General features: G+C 51.7%; 1 protein-coding gene across 1 annotated transcript in view; it reads left to right on the top strand.

Annotated features, from left to right (window-relative positions):
- Window positions 1-23566, top strand: part of LOC119449396 (transient-receptor-potential-like protein) — a 244160-nt gene that overhangs the window by 153567 nt on the left and 67027 nt on the right. The window contains exons 5-7 of the mRNA XM_037712564.2: window positions 7672-8457; window positions 15770-16125; window positions 18087-18282. Coding sequence (XP_037568492.1) covers window positions 7672-8457; window positions 15770-16125; window positions 18087-18282 — 1338 coding nt within the window. The remainder of the gene's footprint in view (window positions 1-7671; window positions 8458-15769; window positions 16126-18086; window positions 18283-23566) is intronic.

Genomic DNA, 23566 nt, shown 5'->3' on the forward strand with positions numbered 1-23566 from the left:
ATTGCCAGCTCGTTTTCGCCATTCTCCGCTTTGTTCGCCGTGTACGTACCACGGCATTGTGCCGCTCTTTCCCATTCGTCGCAATGCCGAAGTTTAAAAGCTCACAAGTGACTAAAACATTAAACGAAGCCAGCAGAGTAGAAGACGCGAAGTGATGCGAAAAGAAGCGAAACTGAAAGCTTTGTACTGCACGCGAGGCCGCTCCGCACGCCTCTTCTCCCATTATTATTTTTTTTTCTTTGTGGAGGCGTTTGTCACCAAACAGATTATGGCTCGGAAGCCGAGCCTATTTCTCTGTGTGTGTTCGTGAGTGCGCTGGGCACGCGTTTGTAGAATTATTTTTTTTTCTTCGCACAGACATCCAGGTTGCAGTGCAAAGTAAGAATAAATAAAAAAAAAAAGAAAAGAAAGAGAGAGACATGTTCCTGCAAGAGGGTCTCAAACGGGTACGTGGAAAGCGAGGGTGATTAGAACTTCTCTTTTTTTTTTTTTTTTTTTTTTGATCCACCGACACACGTCTGGGGCGTCAGTGCTTATCCGAGTAGGATCGGAACTGCGGGGAAGTCTGTTTCTCTCGTCGATGGCCCGCAGTTCGTGCTCTACTGCGCCTAAGAGGCATTCGCGAAACACAAACGTTTCCAGCTAATTGAGAGGTTTTGATGATGAGAAACATCCGGCAACATTTCCAACACGAAAGCAAGAAGAAATTGAAACGAACGTACAGTGGTCTGTTTACATACCGCCTGCACCGCTCTTGGTTATCGTTAAATCGAGAAAATTTCCGTCTCGCTGAATCTCGGAAGCTTCAAACTTTTCTCGAGCTATCGAGACGAGGGTCCGTGCGTTGCCCAATAGAACCCCTCCTCTCCGCTGTGCACGCGCCCACTGAAAGAAAAGGAGGTGTTTAAAGCACATACGCGGAAGTATGGAATTAAAGAAAAATTTTAATCGATGAAAAATGCTCGATTACGTGTCCCTTAATGATATATGTTGTGTGTGAATATTTTTGTCCGTTCAAACGACAAACATTGATTACTCGAACCTGACACGTAATACGGACCTTTGGTCTGAGTGTCGAATCGGCTTGGCGTTATTTAGAGCCGACGATCGAGCAAGGTAGCGACGATCAAATCTGCTTAACCAGAAAGAACACTCCGCTCGGAAAGCCTTCTTCGAAAACGAGTGTTCGCGCGTTTCCTCTAGTTCTGAATGTGCGCGTAAAACGCCAGCAAGTTCAGCGTGACATGAGAAATCCGACTGAAATCTCGAAGCCACGCTGTCTGTACTACGCTATGTAGACGGCCATTTACAAACATATTCCTTAGCATGACTGCAAGATGGCGAGCCGACGTTTCAAGGCGTCAGAATGAGCTCACATGCATCTCAATGAGAATGGGAGTCGTTAAATGGGTTCTGCCTATCTTTTTTGGCGAGTTAAACAGCACCACATTGGTATATAATTTAAGGACTCACTAAACAGTAATACTAAATCAGTTTAGGTTGGTGAAATGTTTTTCTTTTCGAAACGCCATTATCATTCATTTATAGCACAAAAAAAGTCGATTATGCTATGGAGAAGCTGAAAAACAAGCATTTCTTTTTTTCGCGCCGTGAGCACAGTACGCCGGTGCGTGGTCTTCCTGGGCCTCCCGTTCGGCTGCGGGGCGGCTCTTTTGGACCTCGATCCCCATTCAATTCTCTCGGTCGCTGGCCTGGTCTGGGTTGCAGCAGTGATATTGGTGTGCAGCGAGTCTGCCCAGCGCTGTTTCGACCGGCCCCTCGGACGCCTTCCGGGCACTTCGAGGCCTATGTGCGCGAGCGAGCCAGCTGAGTACGCGGCCCTACCATCGGAGGCGGGCTTCGCGCCTCTTCTCGGTGATCGGGGCAACGCCGTGGCGCCGACTGATGTCGTCGTTTCGTACATGGCTGCAAAGAGCGATGTCGCTGATCCCGCCACGGCCGGGCTAGAGGGGGACACGCACGCACGCGTCCCCCCTCTAGTGAAGAGAGTACTCGCCCTGCCACGCCTTCATGTTTATGCAACAGTCTCTCCTCCCGAGCTGCGTCTCCCCCACCCTGTATAAACGCTGCACGAATAGCGAACACGCCAAGAGCGAACACACCGCTGTTGCGTACCACGCACACGAAACCCACAAGAGTCTGTGGACAAAGACTGCTGACAGCCCAATATATGGAGGTTTTCAAAAGGGCTTTTGAAATGGATTATTCTTTGCCTCCGTTCCCTTTTAGGGCTTGCGAAACCTCAGCAGGAAATAGCATTTATTAGTTCCGCAGGAACTAAGACCCCAGTCTATGCTTCTTTGGTAGGCTCGGGCCTGCTGGCCCAGCGAAGTGATTATGTGCTGCACCAGGAGCTGCCACCATACTTTCTTTCGAACTTTTCCGAGGAAGTGGTCGGGTGCATAAGAGAAGAAGTGGCTATTCCAATCAGTAAGAGATTATGTCAGTGGCGGGCGTCTTGTAAGAATTTACGCCAAGTGGCCCTTGTGGCGCACCGCGTGCCGTATGCACGATGACTGACGACTTTCCGGATAAACTGTCTAGCGTGGGCAATGGCCACAACTGCAAACGTCTTGTCAGCCGACAGAATCACAGCATCTTGGCACGGAGCTGCGGATGTCAACAAGCGCCGCTGAAGTTGACGACATGGAATTTGATAATGGCTATACCGAGACTCCTAATCGCCGATTGAAGAGGAAGTTATACACGGCTGCGTGTACGGCTGAGTCTGTCTTCAATAAGCAACTCACTCAACAAAGATACACCATGGCCTACGTGCCAGAACCGACATCTTCAACAATATCAACAGGCAAACTTTAACATCCTACGTCAACAGATAGCCCCTGGGCAAGACAGAGAGGTCCGAATCAACCCAAGAAGGAGCTTACTAACTTAATGTTTCAACACAAACTATTCTAGACACTTTCAAGGACGTGTCGGTACTAGAAAGCATACTAGAGCGGTTATTTGTATCGCATGACAGCAACAGAACCACTGGGGTTATATCTGATGCGTACACAGAAATAAATGACAGCCTCCCGACGTTATTGTCATCAACTATCCGCATTACGTACATTAATTGGTTTGGGCGATCGAAATGCCTAAAGTTCGACTTCGAAGGAGACCAATTACCAACGCATGCGAAAGTAGGGTACATTAGACAATCGGTGCGTCCGTATATTCATCAGCCGTTCCAGTGGCGAAAATGTCGAAAGTTTTGGCACATGAGTGCCGTTTGTACAAACGAGAGCATATCCTCAATGTGGCGGTGACCATGAAGACCCCAATTGGGTCATAAGCACCCTAAGGTGTCCTAAATGCAACGGGCCCCACACGACAACATCGGAGGATTGACCTAAAATGAAAACGGAATAAACGACATTAAAGAATATTTTTTTAGAAATTGTAGAGGCGCGCATATAAATTATATAAATGATCAGTGGTGCCCTCATAGTTACATAAGGACAGGTGGTGAATAAAAAGTCACAGGCCTGCTCGGAACACGCAGCACAGTCACAGCGTAAGCTGATGGAGCGGCTCAAGAGTAGCTCCAATTTGGGCACCACGCACAACAGGGTCTTCGCGGCAGTCTGTTCACCTCGTTTTGGCGAGAACGATCTGAACTGTCCGCCCGGCGTCGACGGCGAGCTGCGGCTTGTAATGCTCTCTACACAGCAGTCTGCTAAGCCCGATCAAGCCTTACAACTGCAACTTACATGTCAGGCGCGCCGCGTTTGCAGGCACTTTAACTAGATGGCGCGACCATACTGGCGGAGGCTCCGCAGCTCGGGAGCGCGTTGATAGCGCACCTCGTCTGAATCGCATATCGTCGTCTGCGCCTGCGGACGCTGCGTTTGCAGGCATCTTACCTAGATGGCGCCACCATACTGGCGGAGGCTCGAGTCGTCTCCTCCTGCGTTTGCCTTAAGCATATCTTCCACGGCCCGATAGCAAGCGCTTGCGTGGCTCAGTGGTAGAGTATCCGGCTCCCACGCAGCGGGCGCGGGCTCGATTCCCGGCGGGAATCGGGAACATTTCTCGCGTTTCCGGCGATAGCGGTTACGCGGCGGACGCCGGCGGCGGCATCATCTCGACCCGAAACGGCTATTGGAATGAGCCCATAACAGCTTACGCTGTAAAAAGCGACCGAGCTTGCACTCCGTCGTGCAAAGCTTAGGCACAGCGAAATTGTCAATCCTCAAATCTTACTGGCTGCTACATCTAGGTATTAATTTGGTTGCTGCTAGGCCCTAATTAACTTAGTTTAACTTAACTACGTATGTAGAGAACGTATTCTCGAACGATCACTTTCGAAGGTACCTTCCCTTTCGCGACATTTCGCGTGACTAGCGCTGGACGCGTCGGCGCCTACGAGCGACGGCGTTCCTGGCGTGCCACAAACGCAGGCAGCCAGGCAGGCAGGAGCCGTGTTTGTGTCGGGCGAAGTGAGCGCGCACTTGTGTCGGCGGTTACTAGGCAACGCGAGGTGACGTCATCGCTACTGCTTCGGCGCATTAAGCGGCTAGGCAACGCGGGCGGCGTCGGCAGCACCTTTGCGCGTTGCCTCGTTGGTGCTACTACAATTTCTTTTATTGCGATAGCAATTATATGGACACTTCCACCGGATTTCACGGTGACGGCTTTCACGGCGACGGCGTCGCCGTCGCCGTGAGGTTCTGTATAGATAAAATCTTCGCCGCGCGCCGTATGCCTGAGCGGAAGCGTGCGGGGACGCACGCTGTCACGGAGAGCGAACGCACTCAATCTTCCACGCGCAAGCAAGGAAGCGGGAAGCGAGCGCCGGAGGGAGCGGGGTGGGGGGGGGGGGGGGCGCATTTCTACTCTGCCAACAACCGCGCTCGTCGCTCGCTCGCACCGTCTCTTATCTCCACACGGCTGTGACCTTTATGCGCTGTGCATTCGCCGCTCAGTTTCCGTTGAAGCGATAGAACGCACGTACCTTCGCCCGCTGCGGCGTATATGCGCTTGCTGCCAGCGTTTTGGCAGTCGTCTGCAGTCATTCAGTGTTTGTTTGTGCGCGCTCACACCACAGTTAGTAATAGTCGGGCCACATTTTCCAACGCGCGCTACACATGCAATGCTGCCCGGATCGGCAGTGCAGCGCTACAGGTGTGTCCCTTCGCACGCGCTGCCCACGGGCAGCGCTTCTCATCAACACCACCGTTTCACACGCGCCTTCTCGTGGTCATCGAGTCTCTCTTCATGCCGGTCTCCTTACGCCGCAGCACACCTGCTTACTTAATCAGCTCATGTTTACTACAATTCATATTGCTACCAAAGCCGCTCACCTTACTTCGTATGACATTGCTGTGTTGCTATCGCATTCACTGCTTCACCCTTAGGGCGAAACTGTGACATTTTTTTATCTGGCTCTCATTTTCTTTTTCCCTCTCCCGAGCATTGCCCACCGCGCGCATGCTCTCCTTCCCTCTTCTTAACGTCCCATGTCAAGGCAACAGGTGCACGGTACGGAGAGGAGGCGAGGCACACGCCGCTCCACGAGGTGGTTGCTAGGCAACGCGGTGACGTCATAGCGCGACGAGGTTTTGCGACAGCAGTCACCACTTTTTACGGTTAGCTAGAACAGCTTCGCTGTTAAAATTGGATTTCGGGACGCAGCACTTGTGAACAGTGTTTGGTGCTTCTAGCTGCGCCGATGGCGTGTTCGATCGCCTTGCTTTAACCAGCGGAGCGTTTCGACAGAAACTATTCCCCTCAAATGGAGGCAGCAACCACAGTACGTTGTCCTAGAAAGCGCGTGCAGAAGCGCACTGAGGGAACAGTAACAGACCAAGGATGAACTGTGCTACCTGAAGAACCCGCACAAGCGTCTATGAATCGTGAAGCATCTGATCCAACTTAAGAAGCGGCACCTATAACGAAGAACAAAGATTCCACTGTGTGACCTTCTTTGCCGTCACTGAAGCCACCACAAGCTATATCAAGACTGGTGGACAAAGATTCTATTGTGCGGCTTTCATTGCCGTCACAAGGTAGTAGTAAAGAAGCGCAGCTGCTATACAACCGACCCGAATTTTCGTCTTCGCATGGACAAGTCAAGGTTATGCTGACGCAGCTTATTAGTGCCTCGCGAAGCCTGCTCACCGTCGTAAGAATACTTGTGGTTAAGACAGCGGTTTCAATATTTAAAACCCTTGAAGCAGTACCTTGCTGTCATATATACGCGCCAAACGCGTATATATGACAGCGTTTCTTTTTTTTTTTCGATAACCGTGTTACACACGCCTAAACGTAATGCGCTCGTGTAGCTCTCCGTGGTTACGAGGATATTTTTATAATGTGCTTATGTGTGTAGGAGACACTCGCGTATGGACATACGGACGCCATATAGATTGGTATTAGTCTACAATAAGCTGAAGACAGCACGTGTCGGGCATCTGCAAGAACTCTGCTCCGTGTGGGTACAGTAAATTAGACTGTTTCGTTTGCTTTATCTCTCCGCTGTTTTTCGCGGCTTTCGTTTCCACTTACTCTTCGCCCAGGTGCAGGGTAGCAAAGCAGAAGTTCTTCCGGTTAACCTCCCTGCCTTTCCCACCCCATTTCTCTCTCTCTCTCTCTACTAGCATTCACTGTAGTATTGCATCGTCACCATTTTTCCCTCTTTCGTTCCTGGTCTCTCCCTAACCCATCACCGAAGTTGTGGAGCAGCGGGCTAGAGACAAGCTTCTCCTGTCGACCTCTCCACCTTATCATTAAGCTCTTCTCTCTTTCTCTCTGGAGAAGTGGTCCACTCCTCCCAGCTGCCGGGAGGCTTGTTCGGTGGTAGCTTTGAACGAATTGTGTTTTTGAAAGTGGAGGTCGCAGTTAACTCTGACAATGTTTTTGTCGGAGAGATAGGTGCCACGGGGTTTACAATTTGGCTAGTCTGGCTTCCTGTTAATATAATGTCTGTAGTGTTAAATTCATATTAAATTATTCCGGTTTACGTGGCAAACCCCCGATTTGATCATGAGACACGCCGTAGTGGGGGACTCCGGATTAATTTTGACCATCTGGGGTTCTTTAACGTGCACCTAAATATCAGTACACGAGTGTCCTTGCATTTTGCCCCCTTCAAAATGCGGCCGCCGCGTCCGGGATCGTACCTGTGACCTCGAGCTCAACAGCAAAACGTCATAGCCTTTTGGTGTGCATAATGTGGCGTCAGTAATGTGCTCGTTTGTGCTTTTCGTGTATGATTGGGACGTCCTCTTTTGAGTGCTAGTAGTATGTTCTGCGGAGAAGGGTTTATGTGGTGCTGCGCGACTTATGAAATCTGCAGCCTGGCGTTGCGCTGCATTTTCACCCTTTTCTTAGATGGATCATGTAAGGTCGAGTGCCCCTTTCGTCAACGGATAATAAGTTCACAGCACAACAGCGTCTGAGCAAAGCGAAGGAGGGCCCTGGCTTAGCAAGAAGGAAGAATAGAGAGAATTGGTCGAGGTGACCCGCTGGCCGCGTTCACTTACTTGCAGCGCTATTTGCCGCAGTATTCTTTGTCACTGGCCATGCACTCGCGAAATCCCCAATGTGAACTACAAATAATGTGCCGCAACCAGGCTGGCACACGTTTGGGCCGAAGCGAGACGCCGCTTGATCCATGCATGGGCTCCTCGTCTTCTGTTGCAGCTTTCGTGGGAGCTGGGCAGGCTGGCGCAGCGCGAGAACGAGTTCAAGGAGATCTACCTGGAGCTGAGCAACCAGTGCAAGAAGTACTCGTGCGAGCTGCTCGACCTGTGTCGCAGCAGCGAGGAAGTGATCGCCGTGCTCAACAAGCGCACCAGCCCCGAGCTGCTCGACGACTCGGATGACGAAGAGGAGGTGGAGGTGGCCCCCGAGGAGTACTGCATGTCCGGCGGCAGCGGCCCCTACCAGATGGCGCCCCGGGGCCTGACGCTGTCGCGACTCAAGATGGCGCTCAAGTACGACCAGAAACAGTTCGTGGCGCACCCCAACTGCCAGCAGCTGCTCACCTCCATCTGGTACCAGGGGCTGCCCGTGTGGCGGCGCCGCAACGCCCTGAGCAAGACGTGCCTCTGCGCGGGGCTCATCATGCTGCTGCCGCTGATCGCGTGCTACTACCTGGCCTTCCCGCGGTCCCGCCTCAGCCGCGTGGTACGCTCGCCCTTCATGAAGTTCATCTACCACAGCGCCTCCTTCGGCTGCTTCCTGCTGCTGCTCATCCTCGCCTCGACGGGCACCGACCGCGCCCGCCAGAACATCCGGGGCCCCGCGCCTTCACCCGTCGAGTGGCTCATCCTCTTCTGGGTCACCGGCATGGTGTGGGCCGAGTGCAAGCAGCTCTGGGAGGAAGGCCTCAAGGCGTACGTCTGCCAGTGGTGGAACTGGCTCGACTTCATCATGCTCTCGCTCTACTTGACCACCGGCTCGCTGCGCGCTGTCGCCTACTTCCAGGTGCGTCTCTTGGAGCAAAAAAAAAAAAAATAATGTCTTACTTTAGTAAAGACTCAGACCCGTTTTCGCCTAACATGGCTCTCATACTGATTCTTGACATACGCGGATTAGCCTAAATCGCGGCTTTTCATTAGGCCAGCAGTTATCCGACACAGTCGCCGCGATGGCTGCTACGTGAGACATCAGCACTAAGAGAATGCGGAGCATTTACAGGTAGAATATGAGAGAAAGTGCCCTGTGAACAGCCTTTGTCGCGGTGTCTGTAGCGGGACGGCTACGGCCAGACTAGCGATTTCCAAGCTCTGCGTGCTAACAAGTCGAAGCATTACCAATTGGGCGTAACATATCAGAATTAAAAGTAAGATTTACGTAATTAAGCTGTTGTGTTAGAAAATGTTCTTACCAAAAAATAATGCGACGAGAGCGGGAGACACGGCACAGGTTTGTTTGCGGGTACAGTACCCGGCAGCCGGCCAAAATAGCAGAGCACTTACGAGCGACAAGTTTTGTGAATTCGGCCCCGATTCCCTGGTGCTAGGTGGTGTACAACACGTTCGGATTATCCTGTGCTGGTTTTTAGCGCTTATGTGGTGTCTCTCCTCCCACCTCTCCTTTCGTTATGTGCTATACAGTTACCGGCCGTGCCAACTCCATTCCATTCTTTTTCTACAGGCTATGGCAACGACCGGCACACTATAGTGAACTGCGGCAGAATTAAGAGACCTACAAGGATTCACTCAACGCATAGTATGAAGCAACGGCTGGGCTCTGATGGAAAAGGACCGACGTCACACCGGATAGATGACAAAAAAAGCGCAGAAGGCAAGAACGTAGACAGACACAGCGCCGTGTGCGTCTTTCTCTGTGTGTTCTTGTCTTCTGCGCTACTTTTTCCCTCTCCGGTCTGGCGTCGGTCTCTTTCTGTCAGAGCTTACCTTTACCGTAAATGAGAAACTCGCCCAAGCTTCGACGTTTGTCGGCTACTTGATTCCTTAGATGAGACAGTGCCTGCCGGATACGTGGCCATCCTCCTCAGAAATGTGGGACACGAGACGTGCTTGGCGCTGCCTCTCGGTGGCTGCTCGCTCAGCGCTGCGTAACTTTGATAAAGAAAATAATGAGCAGGGTTGAAGCGTGACAGGAAGAAGAAAACGATGAGGACAGACACGGATGAGGGCCACACTTTTCATTCAGCAAGAGCCCGTCACGTCTCCTACTTATGATTTGATGCTGCATGGCCGGTTGCCCTTCCCCCTTCTTTGCGACCACCCGCCCCCTTTCAAAAATTTATTTATTCATTTTCTTTACACTCTTACCATCCCTTTGTCTACTTCCCCATACTTATTTGAAAGCCATACTTTCAAATAATCGGTCTACTCATTCATTGAGCGAAACAGCACGATTATGTAAACGGAGATTGAAAAAAGAAAATAAAGTTATCAATGAACGTTCTATACATATACCAAAATACCGAATTAGGAACATCTTTGGCAAATTTCAGCCATGTGGCAATGAAGCTTTAAGTTCTTGGGCAGTTTGATTCCATTTCACTTAAGCACGACGAGTGTTGCTACAGAAGACTGCTTTGGTGAAGACACTGGAATACTGAACTTCTTTTCTCGTAATTCTTGCAACCAACGACTAACTTGGTCATGTGCACTGAGCCGGTCAGTCAGTTCTTTTTATTGCGATAGCAATTATATGGACACTTCAACCGGATTTCTGCCGTCGGCGTCGCCGTCGTCGTCGCCGTCGTCGTCGCCGTGAGGTTCCGTATAGATAAAATCTTCGCCGCGCGCTGTATGCCCGAGCGGAAGCGTGCGGGACGCGCGCTATCACGGAGAGCGAACCCACTCAATCTCCCACGCGCAAGCAAGGAAGCGGGAAGCCAGCGCCGGAGGGAGCGGGGGGGGGGGGAGGGGGGGCGCACTTCTACTCTGCCAACAACCGCGCTCGTCGCCCGCCCGCACCGTCTCTTATCTCCACACGGCTCTGACCTTTGTATGCGCTGTGCATTCGCCGCTCAGTTTCCGTTGACGCGATAGACCGCACGTACCTTCGCCCGCTGCGGCGTATGCGCTTTCTGCCAGCGTTTTGACAGTCGTTGTCTGCAGTCATTCCGTGTGATCTATACATGTTTGTTTGTGCGCGCTCACACCATGCTTGTTCATTCAGTTAGTAATAGTCGGGCCACATTTTCCAACGCACGCTACACATGCAATGCTGCCCGGATCGGCAGTGCGGCGCTACAGGTGTGTCCCTTCGCACGCGCTGCCCACGGGTAGCGCTTCTCATCAACACCACCGTTTCACACGCGCCTTCTCGTGGTCATCCAGTCTCTCTTCATGTCGGTCTACTTACGCCGCAGCACACCTGCTTACTTAATCAGCTCATGTTTACTACAATTCATATTGCTACCAAAGCCGCTCACCTTACTTCGTATGACATTGCTTTGTTGCTATCGCATTCATTGCTTCGCCCTTAGGGTGAACTGTGACATTTTTTATCATAAAACGTGACATGAATGATTGTGCGCTAAATCGATGTTTCATTACTCCGCAATTGTTAGTACTGGCTATAATTTATACAAAGCATCATCCCAATGCCTTGATTTCACATCAGCGGAATCGGCAGTGCCTCGGGATAAAATTGTGTAACGTTGACTCATGTACCGCCAGTTCATCATAATATACGAAACAGTTACGCAGAGCAGAGCACAGAGGGCGTTTCGCGCGCCTCATATGCTGCCCTACCAGCGATGCACGAAGGCCCAACTGTTGGCACCGCGCCAAGAGCTCTGTGCCGTATCGGAATAAACGGAGGGATCGGATTCGTATGAAAGTGACATTTGCAGTCCCTGTGTAAATGGGACAGCTTCGCTAAGTGCGCAATTGAGTATTGCGTGTGTAAACCGACTGTAGACAGCTGTGAAGCTTCAGATGGTACGCAATAATGATTTCACACATCATCTTTGTTCGATGCAGCTAAATGTAACATCAAGCAAGGCTGGCTTTTGTGTGGCGCGAGGGTATTGACGCCTCCTTACATTTCAAGCGGTGTCTGTTAGCGCTTCCTTTGCAAGCACTGGGAATAAAGCACGCACCGAGAAAATTTCCAGGATTTTAATTATTTGTCGATGGGGCGACAGGCCTCAGGGCTCTAGACCCATCGCTAACCCATCATATCATTCGGCGGGATTGATGCGTCAGCAGCAGTAAGCTACACTCAATGTCCCTTGGAGAGATGCTCTAAAACCGATGCGTAAAAAAAAGTCACAGGCCTGCGCGGCACACGCAGCACAGTCGCAGCGTAAGCTGGTGGAGCGGCTCAAGAGTACCACGCACAACAGGGTCTTCGCGGCAGTCTGTTCGCCTCGTTTTGACGAGAACGATCTGAACTGTCCGCCCGGCGTCGACGGCGAGCTGCGACTTGTAATCTCTCTCCACAGCAGTCTGCTGAGCCAGATCAAGCCTTACAACTACAACTTACATGTCGGGCGCGCCGCGTTTGCAGGCACCTTAACTAGATGGCGCCACCATACTGGCGGAGGCTCGGGAGCGCGTTGATTGCGCGCCTCGTCTGAATCGCATATCGTCGTCTGCGCCTGTGGACGCTGCGTTTGCAGGTATCGTACCTAGATGGCGCCACCATACTGGCGGAGGCTCGAGTCGTCTCACCCTGCGTTTGCCTTAGAGTATTTTCCGCGGCCCGATAGCAAGCACCTGCGTGGCTCAGTGGTAGAGTATCCGGCTCCCACGCAGCGGGCGCGGGCTCGATCCCGGCGGGAATCGGGTGCTTTTTTTGCGTTACCGGCGATAGCGGTTACGCGGCGGACGCCGGCGGTGGCATCATCGCGACCCGAAACGGCTATTGGAATGAGCCCATAACAGCTTACGCTGTGAAAAACAGCCATGTTTGAATCGCTGCGCACTGTGCGTTCGCCTACTATGTGACGCGTGCGGTTGAAAGGATCCATGACCGTAACTGACGCTGGCTTCACAAATACCGAAGAAAGCGGACGACGGGACAACCGTCGCCGTAGCTCCATTGATAAAGAACACACACAGGGCCGGCGGCAGCTGTGGGTTCGGTGGCAAGTTCCGCTTTCATTAAAAGCTGCAAAATGCCTCAGTGCATTTATCCATCTTGAACAAGTGGTCGAAATGCTGCGTATTTGTGAACACATTCATAGACGGTCTCCTGAGTGCAGACGCATGGCGAGTACCAATACAGTGGCCTTGCGGATGGCAACGTTCACTCGTTCTCCTCATACCCGCAACTCCTGGTAAGCCGGGCAACGCCATACACGCACTTCCAATGCGGCTCAGTCATAATTACGACGATTGGATCCGCCAGGCGGCCCTCCGCAGATCTGCGCTGCAGTCGCGGGTGGCCTTCGCCACTGAAACCGAGCTGGTGCATCGAATGTAACTGCGCGATGCATAATAGTTCTACATGGACAGGAAAACTTTAGAAAGAGGGAGTAGAAATGGATTCAGTGGGAGCACCCGCTCTGCTCCTTTCTCCTCCCTCGTTCTGAGCTTGTTATGCCATTATCCATTACTTAGTCTTCAACCAGCTCGCGCGGCAACTTATTTCACTGAATGCCCACCCCCCTCCCATCCCTTTTGCCCAATTAGGCCGAAATGCCATCGTTTTATTAAATCACTCGTTTCCCTTCCCTTCGTTGTCCGAAAAATTTCACTTCGACGGCGCACGCGTCCCCCCGCGCCACCCCTTCCCCACATTTCTTTCTCAAGTGGAGTAATCGAAACAAGAAAGAAGTTCACCGGAAAATGAAGACTCGAAGCGATTACTTGCGGTCGAACAAGGAATGCCGCTAGAGCCAACGTTTCTACACTGACGAAAAATAGCGCGAAAAGAACATGGGACGAGAAAGAAACATGATACGAGCGCAGACTAGCAATTGTAGATTATTTCCAGAAACACAAATATATACCATGGAATAAACACGTTTAAAAGCTTAAATACTATCGGCTAAATAATCAAATTCTAGCTCATGAAGCATCACATACGGAATTGCAACGCACGTGCCAACGGACTTGTCAATAAAGAAGGCTTCAGCAATCTCCCGCGCTCTCCTATCCTTGCAAGTTGTGTAACAGCGCGAAGAATAACACGCAAGGGACGACGATATAGACAGATCGAAAACAGCGCTCCCTTCACTCTGTCTCTATCTTCGTCCTTTCCTTGTTATTTTTCGCGCTGTTACACAAGTTGCAATGAACCAACTAGCCCAGCAAGCCACCATTCTCCTATCCTTGTGCCTTGACAACACCTTTGTTTCATTCAGCAAATGTGTCACTTGTATTCTTTGTAATGTAGGCACAATTTAGACGACGGCTGCCCTTTCAACGAAGTTCTGTGGTCAATCAATCGGTTATTCAAACACCGTCTGGTTTGGACGATGCTTCGCGCGAAAGGCTAAGCATTCCTTGCGACAGCAAATTAGTAGAGAGCTATACGGAGTAAGGATAGTTTTATCGGATGTATAAACTTGGACACATTCGCTTACTTACTGAATTAACAGGCATGGTGTCAGCGCGCACAAGCAAACATGAATAGATCACACTCGATGACCGCAGACAACCGCTGTCAGAACGCCGGGGTGAGCAAGTGCGGCGGCAGCAGCGAGCGAAGGTTCGTGCGGTCTATCGCTTCAACGGAAACTGAACGGCGAAAGCGTAGCGCATACAAAGGTAGGAGCCGTGTGTAGATGGCTTTCAAGATAAGACACGCGCGACCGCTCGCAGCCGCGCAAAGTACAAGTACGGAGTTGCTGGCAGAGTAGAAGCCGCACCCCCTCCCTCCCGCGCTGCCTTCCCACATTCCTCCTTTCGTACGCGAGATTGAATAGCCAGATCCCCTTGCGCCGGGTCGCTAAATGTGCAGCTGGTTTCAGAGCACAATGGCGGCCCTCCTCTCTCGCTTCCATCCCCCCACGGCCTTTCGCGCGACAGAGACGTCGCGTTTGCTCTCCGCCGTGCGTTCGCTCTCCGCGAAAGCGCGCGTCCTTCGCGCGCTTTCAGTCGCACATACAGCATACGGTGCGCGGCGACGATTTTATCGCCCTTGGACTTTATACGGAACCTCACGGCGACGACGACGGCAGAAGTCCGCTTGAAGTGTCCATATAATTTCTATCGAAATAATATATAAATTCACTATAGCAGTATTCACTATAGCAGACCCACCATAGTTACAGCTTCGCTGGCTTCCATCTTCGCAGTAGTGAAAGGGCTCTTTTTTAAGCGTTCTGGACTTGACACTATGTATGGTTTGTATTTATGTATGCTGTGAAACCTGTTTTGTGTATGAATTCAAGCTGTAATCTTTGGTGTCTCCTGTAGTGTACCCAGCGCTCATATCTGGTAGTGGCATTGTAACGTAGGTCAGCTTGCGGCAGGAGACTGGAATATTCCCCTTGCAAGCCGGGATATATAAGTCCATACTAAATGGTAAACACCGTCTTCCGCTACTGTAAGGGGACAGTATGGACACGTTGCACCCAGTGCAAACCGCGGCCAGTTGCACCGATACAGCTGTGATAACCGGTGTATATATGGCCACAACCTGAAGCCTCCTAAGCGCAACTTCCTCCGCCTTGACAGGAGCAACCACACGGTGGGATAAGAACGCGTGTGTCCCACCGGAGGGATTCTTTGCGGGCGCGGAGTGAAGTGAGGGGATGAAGTGGGAGGAGAACTGACGGAAGATCTTGAGTAGGAGGGCTGTGTCTGCCTGCTGGTCAGCGGCAATGTTGTGAAGGTTCGCAGCATGGCCTTGGATCCAGTGTGCGTGGACGCATGTGCCTGTACTGCGATGTAGGGTGTGTATCCTCTCCCCGAATTCTATTGTTATGTGAACCTTCGTGACTTCTTGGATGACCGCTAAGGCGTCAGTGAAAATGTAAAAGTGTCTGAGTGTAGGCAGCCCAGAGGTATCATCTTGAAGAACATTGTGGATGGCTTGAAGTGCTATCACTAAAGCGCTGCACATCAAGAACTTCGCTTTTTTTTTTTTTGCGATGCTTCCACGTACTTGCATCTGTGTAGGCACGCTCCGTAATGGCATCGTTTCAGGCCGACTGGTTAGAGGAATACGTGGCACAAAAGCCGCTCTTTGACATCGTACTCCATCATTTGGCAGACGTAGTTGTGTGCAGAATTAAGCTTAAATTGTTCGATAACTTCTTCAACCATATCTGCTGTGTCTTCGAGCTTCACCGAAGCCTCGTCCCGTGTGAATTTCGTTTCATCCAGGACTGTTCTGTGCCTCCCTCGTTGCGCAGGTACAGAGCGGGCAGTACGGCGCTCGCGTTCTGGACAGGGTCCAGTGGCCGGCTAACGACCCGACGCTCATCTCGGAAGGAGTGTTCGCCATGGCCAACGTGTTCAGCTTCGCGCGCATCATCTACCTGTTCCAGACCAACCCACACCTGGGTCCGCTACAGATCTCGCTCGGCTGCATGATCGTCGATATCGCCAAGTTCCTTTTCATCTTCTTCCTGGTCCTCACTTCGTTCGTGTGTGGACTAAACCAGCTGTACTGGTACTACGACCCCACTATGGGCTTCTGCGAGACCAAGGAGGTCGGCGGCGTCAACATCACATTCAACTGCCACCACAACCCAGACGCTTTTCTCACGTAAGCATTGTCCCCCTTTGTCGTCGCGGCTTTAAACTTGTTAAGTTCCCAAGATCATGTTATAAGCGATCAATGCGAAACGTTGTGCGCGTTCACGTGACCTTCAGCTGGCGTGGTACGAGCGCGCGTGAAAGGAAAATAATTGCAAAAAAATTTGGGAATTGGTTTATGCTGATCGAAGTTGTAGAAGTCACCGAAAGGGGACCGAGAGCCTTCGAGCGTTTCTTATAATCACTTATCGCCATATTTGATCCCTCTCTTGTTCCTTCCTCGAGAGCCTTGGTGTATACACATCGGTCTCCGTTTCTGACCATGGAATCTTCGCCCCTATGTTCGGTTTGCCAGACGTCTTGGTCTAGCTTCAAACACTGCCCTTCTAATTGCGAAAGTACTTTTCCCTCCTGATGTCAGCCATTGCTAGTTGATATGGTTCCATGGCTGGCTTGCTCTCCGTCGTACATATTCTAAATACTACCTCTGCATATCGGATATTATGTTTAAAACAGAGGTGGGCGAACATCACATTTTCGTATACGAATCAAATACGAATAGTAAGTATCAAATATCAAATCGAATATCGAATAGTCAAACAAACGCAGGCACATCTAAAGCAGGACTATTTATTTCGCTACAGTTAGGTACCATGCCTGCACTTACTAGGGCAAAAAAGACAGCTAACGTTATGAAGTACAAAACATCGGTTTAAAGACACAATCACTAATTTGTCGTTAAAGAATGTACGACTATCCGCTCAATCACTTTCTGAGCCTGTTTGAAAAGCTTTCCAAGAATCAATGGCTTCTATAGGACTAATCATATCATTCCTTTCTGGGGTTTTACGTGCCAAAACCAGTTCTGATTATTAGGCACGCCGTAGTGGAGGGCTCCGGATTAATTTTGACCACCTGGGGTTCTTTAACTACAACGCAAGCACACGGGCGTTTTTGCATTTCGTCTCCATCTAAATGCGGTAATCATATCATAAGAAGCCAACAAACAATGACACCAATGACAACATAGGTAAAATTACTTGTACTTACTAATTGAATTAAAGAAATGATAAATTAATGGAATGAAAATGAATGAAAAAACGACTCTCCGCAAATGGGGAACGATTCCACGTCTTCGCATTACGCGTGCGATGCTCTTACCATTGAGCTACCGCGGAGCCGTTTTCCCATCCACTTTCTGGGGTATTTATTGTCTCAGTGTGTGACGCCTCTCGTTTGTTTCGGTGCACAAAATCTTTACATTACGGATGCAGTGAACTAGACTCTAGTTCACTGCACCATGAAGTCGTGATTGGTGCCACTCTTCTTGGGCACGTTGCTTGTTTAGCTGCTTGGTTAAATCACTGGCCGAAAAATTTACCGACAGCTTCTCAGTGGCCTTACATACTAGATTTATACCCCCTTCGACCCGAAAGCAGCGGCAACTGTAGTATTCTTACACATTTTGCAAAACACATAGGTCATCTCTTCGGAGGTGTCACGGATGTCGACTTGTAGCTTTATGGCACTAGATATGACGTGCATCCATCTAATGATCCGTTGCCACGGCAAACTATAATTGTAATCTCGCCAGTGTCCCAGCACCCAGTCGTGCCGGACAGGAGGCCGGAATTCATTAAATGTTTGTTCATTCCTTCCTATGTCTCTCTCTCTCTCTCTTTCTCTGCGATCACAAATTTTCGTTGGCTTTGTAATTCGAAGACCGCCACCACAATATGAAGCCGTGGCAATTCCTAGAATGTATATAGAGACTTACTACCATACGGTTACACGTGCGATCACGCTATTGCTTGACGGTGATTTCTGAAGCTTCTCGTGAGCAATGCTGAGGCAGCAAACAAGGTCGAAGGCAATTTTTATGCGTATACAATTAAGGCACGCTACATGCAGTAATGTAATCATGCCGGTGCAATCGCAGTGAAGATAATTTTTTTATTCGCATGTTTTCAGGATCGACGCCAGCTACACGTCGCTGTTGTGGTCACTGTTCGGCGTGATTCCCATCAAGGACATCAGCGCGCGCAAGGACCAGCCCTTCACCAAGTGGGTGGGCCATGCCCTGCTGGGCGCCTACATGATCATGGCCATGACCGTCATGATCAACATGCTCATCGCCATGATGAGCCGATCATTCCAGGACATCGAGGTACGTGGGCGACCACCTCTGGCGATTGGTGCCCAACGCAGCAGCCGATATCGTCATACACTGCGATTCGGCATGTCATACACCACATTTCGTGCATGGCTTCTTATTTATACCGGCGGATTTCGCCTTCGACGGAATTTCATTCTTATTTCTTAGAGCTCCTGTGGATGAGCTAAACAGGTCTTCTCCAACTGCAAGTTGGCGGCGTAGTAAGACGTCTCTCTCTTTGTCACAGACCCCGTGAACGAGGCGCAGACGCCGGACCAAATTCCAAAGCCGACTTATCAGCTTCCGAAAATAATCCCACGAAAGCAAGGACAATTAAGAATGGGCGCTCTGGTGCGCCAGCGAACGCCGGTTGCTGTCCAAAGACCGAGTCAGAGCCCAGAGTTGTCAAAACACAACAAAATATATTCTTCACACAAGGCAGTTACACACACGCGTGCACACTTAGGCTAGACACAACACAATATAAATCAGATGGGTATTCACAAAACACAGGAAAATAATTAACGACAAGCACTAAGAGTCCAACACGTAAAGTACAAAATGAAAAGGGACACTAAGTGTCCAATCGTATTCACCCGTGCTGGTTGGTCTTGGAGTCAGACGATCTCGGCGTAGCTCGGGGCAAATCTCGAAGAACTTCTTCCGGAAATGCAGACGCTCGATGAACTCGTCGACTAGCTTGCTGGGGAATCCCCTTCTTCCGCAGACGCTCGGTCTTCACGTTACATCACTTCACCGGTGCGGACTGAACTCCCCTGATGATTCTCGCACGGCGGTTATATAGCTTCCACAGGCGTTCTCGAACTTTCCTATCGGAGTCGTGATCCGGTAGCATGGTCAAAGCCTGGGAAGCTTCTATTCTTTTCTCGTACCTTCGACCGCCACCGTCGGAGCGTTGTCGAGGGGGGGTTGATGACTCATGCTGTTAGCGCACGCTAGTCTTATCACGCTTATCTCTCTCGACTCGCCGGGTGAGAAGGTGTCTCGGTGCGCGTGTGTGCTCTCTCTCTGGTTACCGTCGCTTCGTCGATGCTCTTCTAGACGTCTAGGCGCCGTTTGTCGCGTCGGCTGTTTGAGGCATATGCACTCTCCCCCTCGGTTGAAGTTGCCGTGGGGCCGGCGTGTTCTTTCGCTGGCTTGCGTGACGTGTGGCGCGCGCTTTGATTAAGCGCTCTTTTGTGACACTCTTTTAGGGGCTAAGCACCTTAGGGCCGAGCCTTGTCCCTCCCTCGTCGCCCGTCGTCCGTAGCTCGATCTGGTTTGCATGGAGACCGCTAGGGGCGCTGCGGTGCACAAGGGCGTTCGTTCCCGACGCGCGCTCTCTTACTCTCTCCTTCGTAGCTCTGGTGTGCATGGAGTCCGCTAGGGGCGCTGCGGTGCACAAGGGCGTTCGTTCCCGACGCGCGCTCTCTTTGTCTCTTCAGCCATGGATGATAACGGTCGCTTCTGATAACGGCGCGCCCGCTATGGATGAAAAGGCGACAGTGGCGGCTCAACTGCAAGCGGAGTCGAGGGCTCGCAAAGCTGCGACAGCACGGCGACGCAGACAACAAGCAGACCCGCAGTCTAGGGCGCGGGAAGCTGCAGCAAAACGGCAAAGCCGGCAAGCGGACCCGGTCCTGAGGGCTCGAAAAGGTGCAGCAGTACGTCAATGCCGGCAAGCGGACCCGGAGCTGAGGGCTCGCGAAGCTCGCGCTTGAACCGAGCATCGGCGCCACCAACCTCAGGTAGAGAACGCTTACGGCGTTTTGCCGCCGCTTCCCGCGCTCTCGCCGCCTCTGGGTCCGCTTGCCGGCGTCGGTGAAGTGAAATGAACTTTATTTGGCCCTGAAGAACCCCGATCAGACACCCCCCGAAGGGGGGTCCGCCACGGTTGCTGGCCGCGCCCACGCCGGTACTGGAAGACCGTGGCCCTCCGCCCGTTCGCAGGCCTCCTGGACTGCCGAGAGTTGGACTGAGAGTTCGCCGCTTTTAAGGGTCCTCTCCCAGTCCTGCTGTGTGCTGAACTTGGCGCCACATAACGCCGGGCACTGCCAGAGCATATGAGCGAGTGTGCACTTATTCTCCCTGCAGCTAGGGCATCCTGGATCTATGCCTTCAGCAAAGTGACTAAACGTGCTACGAGACGGGAACGAACCTGCCTGCAGCATCCGGAGAACGGACGACTGCGGTCTAGTGAGCTTGGAATGCGAGAGGGGGTACCTCCGCCTTGACAGCTGATAGTGAGACGTAATTTCGTGAAAGGTGCCAAGTGGATCCTTGAAGCTCTCCGCGAACCCGCCTGCGGACCCGCCCGGACCGCCGCAGCACGTGATTTCTCGCGCACGGTTATGGGCAAGTTCGTTGACGTTGGAAACTGACGGATGAACCCCTAAGCCCATGTGGGCCGGGAACCACGTAATTGTGTGAAAGCCTACCGCACCCCTCGAACTGAGGATAGCGGCAGCCTCCCTGGAGACCATCCCCGAGGCGAAGGCCCGGACGGCAGCCCTGGAGTCAGTGAATATCTCAGGACGCGAAGGATCCTTCATCGCTAGAGCTATTGCTACCTGCTCTGCTACGGAGGCAGACACCTTCCCAACGGAAACTGAGTTAAATACGCGACCGCGATGATCACGGCCGCAAAGTTATCGGAGCGGCCATACTACTCCGCATCAACGAAATCCCGGGGATTTAGCTACGAAGTCAAGCAGAGACCTGGCCCGTGCCTTTCGCCGGCCAACATTGTACTGCGGATGGACGTTACGTGGGAAGGGTTCCACCTCGTAGGCACCCTTCACTGTCTGTGTTAAAAAGATGCAGTGGCTTAGCTCGGCTATGCCAGGATATACGTAGCGTTAGCAAAGGTTCAGCTGATTATTCTTAGCTTTCCTGGTTGTCTCCTACGCTCAACCGCTAATTGCCAGGCAACTACTTCGGGATCCGATGAGTCAAGCTTCTCCGTTCTTCTGCGCTGTTGAGCAGCATTTGCGCTCTCCTTCTCCATGGCTATACCACACTGGCAAACGCCAGTCAGAAGCGCAGCGGCTCCAGCGCAGTGTCAGACGGCGACTGCACAGCGAGCGCGCGCCGGCGCCAGTGCGTCTACCACGGCTACGACGTCACTCCTCTGGAATGCGCAGACCGGCGGCGGTGAGTCGCGCGCGGCGGCGGCGGAGTGCGCGAGAGGTGCCGGCTCCGGTGGTTCCGGTGCGCAAGCCGTGTGACATCACTGATCCTTGCGCATGCGCAGCACGGCTGTTGATGTGCCGCGCGAAACGGGCTTGGCTAGGCCAGTGTAGCTAACGCTACAAAAGACCTTCTGTTCGGTGCTGCCCATATGATGGCAGCCCAGCGACTGTAGGAGACGCTGCCCAGCCTTGGTGGAGGAGAGCCGCGCGACCTGAGCTAGTTTCTGTGCCTCAGTCACCTCCGATAGGGTGTTGTGCATGCCCAGGCTCATGAGCCTGTCCGTGCCGGTGCTCATGGGTAGTCCCAGCACCCTTTTGATACTTTTATTGCGATAGCAATTATATGGACACTCAAAAGCAGATTTCTGCCGTCGCCGTCGCCGTGAGGTTCTGTATGACGTCAATGGAGATTAAATCGTCGCCGCGCGCCGAACGCTGTATGTGCGAGTGAAAGGGCGCGAGGGGCGCGCGCTTTCACGGGGAGTGAACGCACGGCGGAGAACAAACGCGCGTTCTGCGCCGTGCTCCCTTAAGGGCTGCAGAAGTAGGCGTCTCTTTCCTCCTTTACACTCACCATATATGTAGAGCAAACGCGCCTTCTTCCGATGCGCGAGAGGCCGTGGAGGAGGGGGGAAGGGGAAGGGAAGGGAGGCGACGTCTAGCTGCGGCACCAAGTGCCTATTTATATCAGAGGCTCCGGCAACAGTCACCAACGCCGCACGCATTTTGAGCGAACGCGGGCAAAGCGCCGACGGCGTCGACAACAGTTCTGCGTGTTGCCGGTGCTGCTGCATGTCCAAGTTTATACAGTTGATAAAACTACTATCCTTACTCCGTATAGCTCTCTACTAATTTGCTATCGCAATTGATGCTTCGCCTTTCAGGTGAAACTGCGACAACTTTTTTCGCTGGGAAAAGTGTCTGGGAATTCACGGTCACCCGAATGATCCCCGGTGCTTCGCCCACTCATCATCATTCACTTCTTGGTTTTTTTAGGGGCGAAGCTCCTTAGGGTGTGGGTCTGTCCCTCCTCTGTAGTATGTAGTAGTAGTAGTAGTCGTCGTCGTCGTAGTAGTAGGTAGCCACGTCTACTTTTATGAAAAAAAAATTCCGAAAGTTGTGTCCGTAGCGCGGAATCGAACCAGGGGCCCCTCGCTTCCGAACGCGCGGCGCTAACCACTACGCCACGAAGCGCACATGGACACACGCACCACGATGACAATAAGTACCCAACATTAACGAAAGACTGCGCGTTTCTAACGCGTTTGTGCTAGCGCGTTACGGCCCGTGTAAGAAGCTGGTGTAAGACGCTGTGGCCTCTCCGCCTTACCCCTGTATTCATAAACTCTCCTCGACTTGAACTTGACTTGCCACCGCTTTGGGCAGCGCGTTCGAAACGCGTCGAAGGCGGTGGCAAGTCAAGTTCAAGTCGAGGAGCGTTTATGAATACGGGGGTTATACTCTCTCAGCAGTCATGTGATGGCGTCGGCAAACGCGGTGCACGTTCCGGCATGTGTAAACGGCTGCGTAAGACGCTGTGGCCTCTCCCCCTTACTAGAGAGTACTGCACGTTTCCAACGCGTTTGTGCTAGCGTCCCCTTAAGCGGGAGATGGTGCAATTATAATGAAGGGCGCTGTTATAAAATAGGAATGACGTCACATATGGCGCGTGTCATTGGTGGAAGTCAATCGTTCGATTTAGTGCGGCGAGACTGGGCGAATTACACGGAAGATTCACGGTTTACCGATGATTCCCTCCGGAGCTTCGCCCAACTCATCATCATTCACCCCGTGGATATGCGGTGTTTTTTTCTTTCTTTTTTTAAATCAGATTAAATAAAGGTAGCAGATAACACTTCTCGAATTCGATAATGCCCTTTTCCTGGAATACGGCTGTTGAAAGATGGAGAGAGAGAGAGAGAAACACTTTATTTTCATGTTAGGATTCGGGCGAGTTAAAATCGTGAGGTGCTTAACTTAGCGTTAATGGGGTATAATGTTATTGCGTTGTAACATTTGCAAGAGCATGTATACAACTGCCGGTGCGACAAAAATGGGGCACAAGGATTGTACTTTATCATCATCACGATGCATGTCGCAGTTTC

Source organism: Dermacentor silvarum, chromosome 4, assembly GCF_013339745.2.
Source record: "Dermacentor silvarum isolate Dsil-2018 chromosome 4, BIME_Dsil_1.4, whole genome shotgun sequence".
Classification (NCBI taxonomy): domain Eukaryota; kingdom Metazoa; phylum Arthropoda; class Arachnida; order Ixodida; family Ixodidae; genus Dermacentor; species Dermacentor silvarum.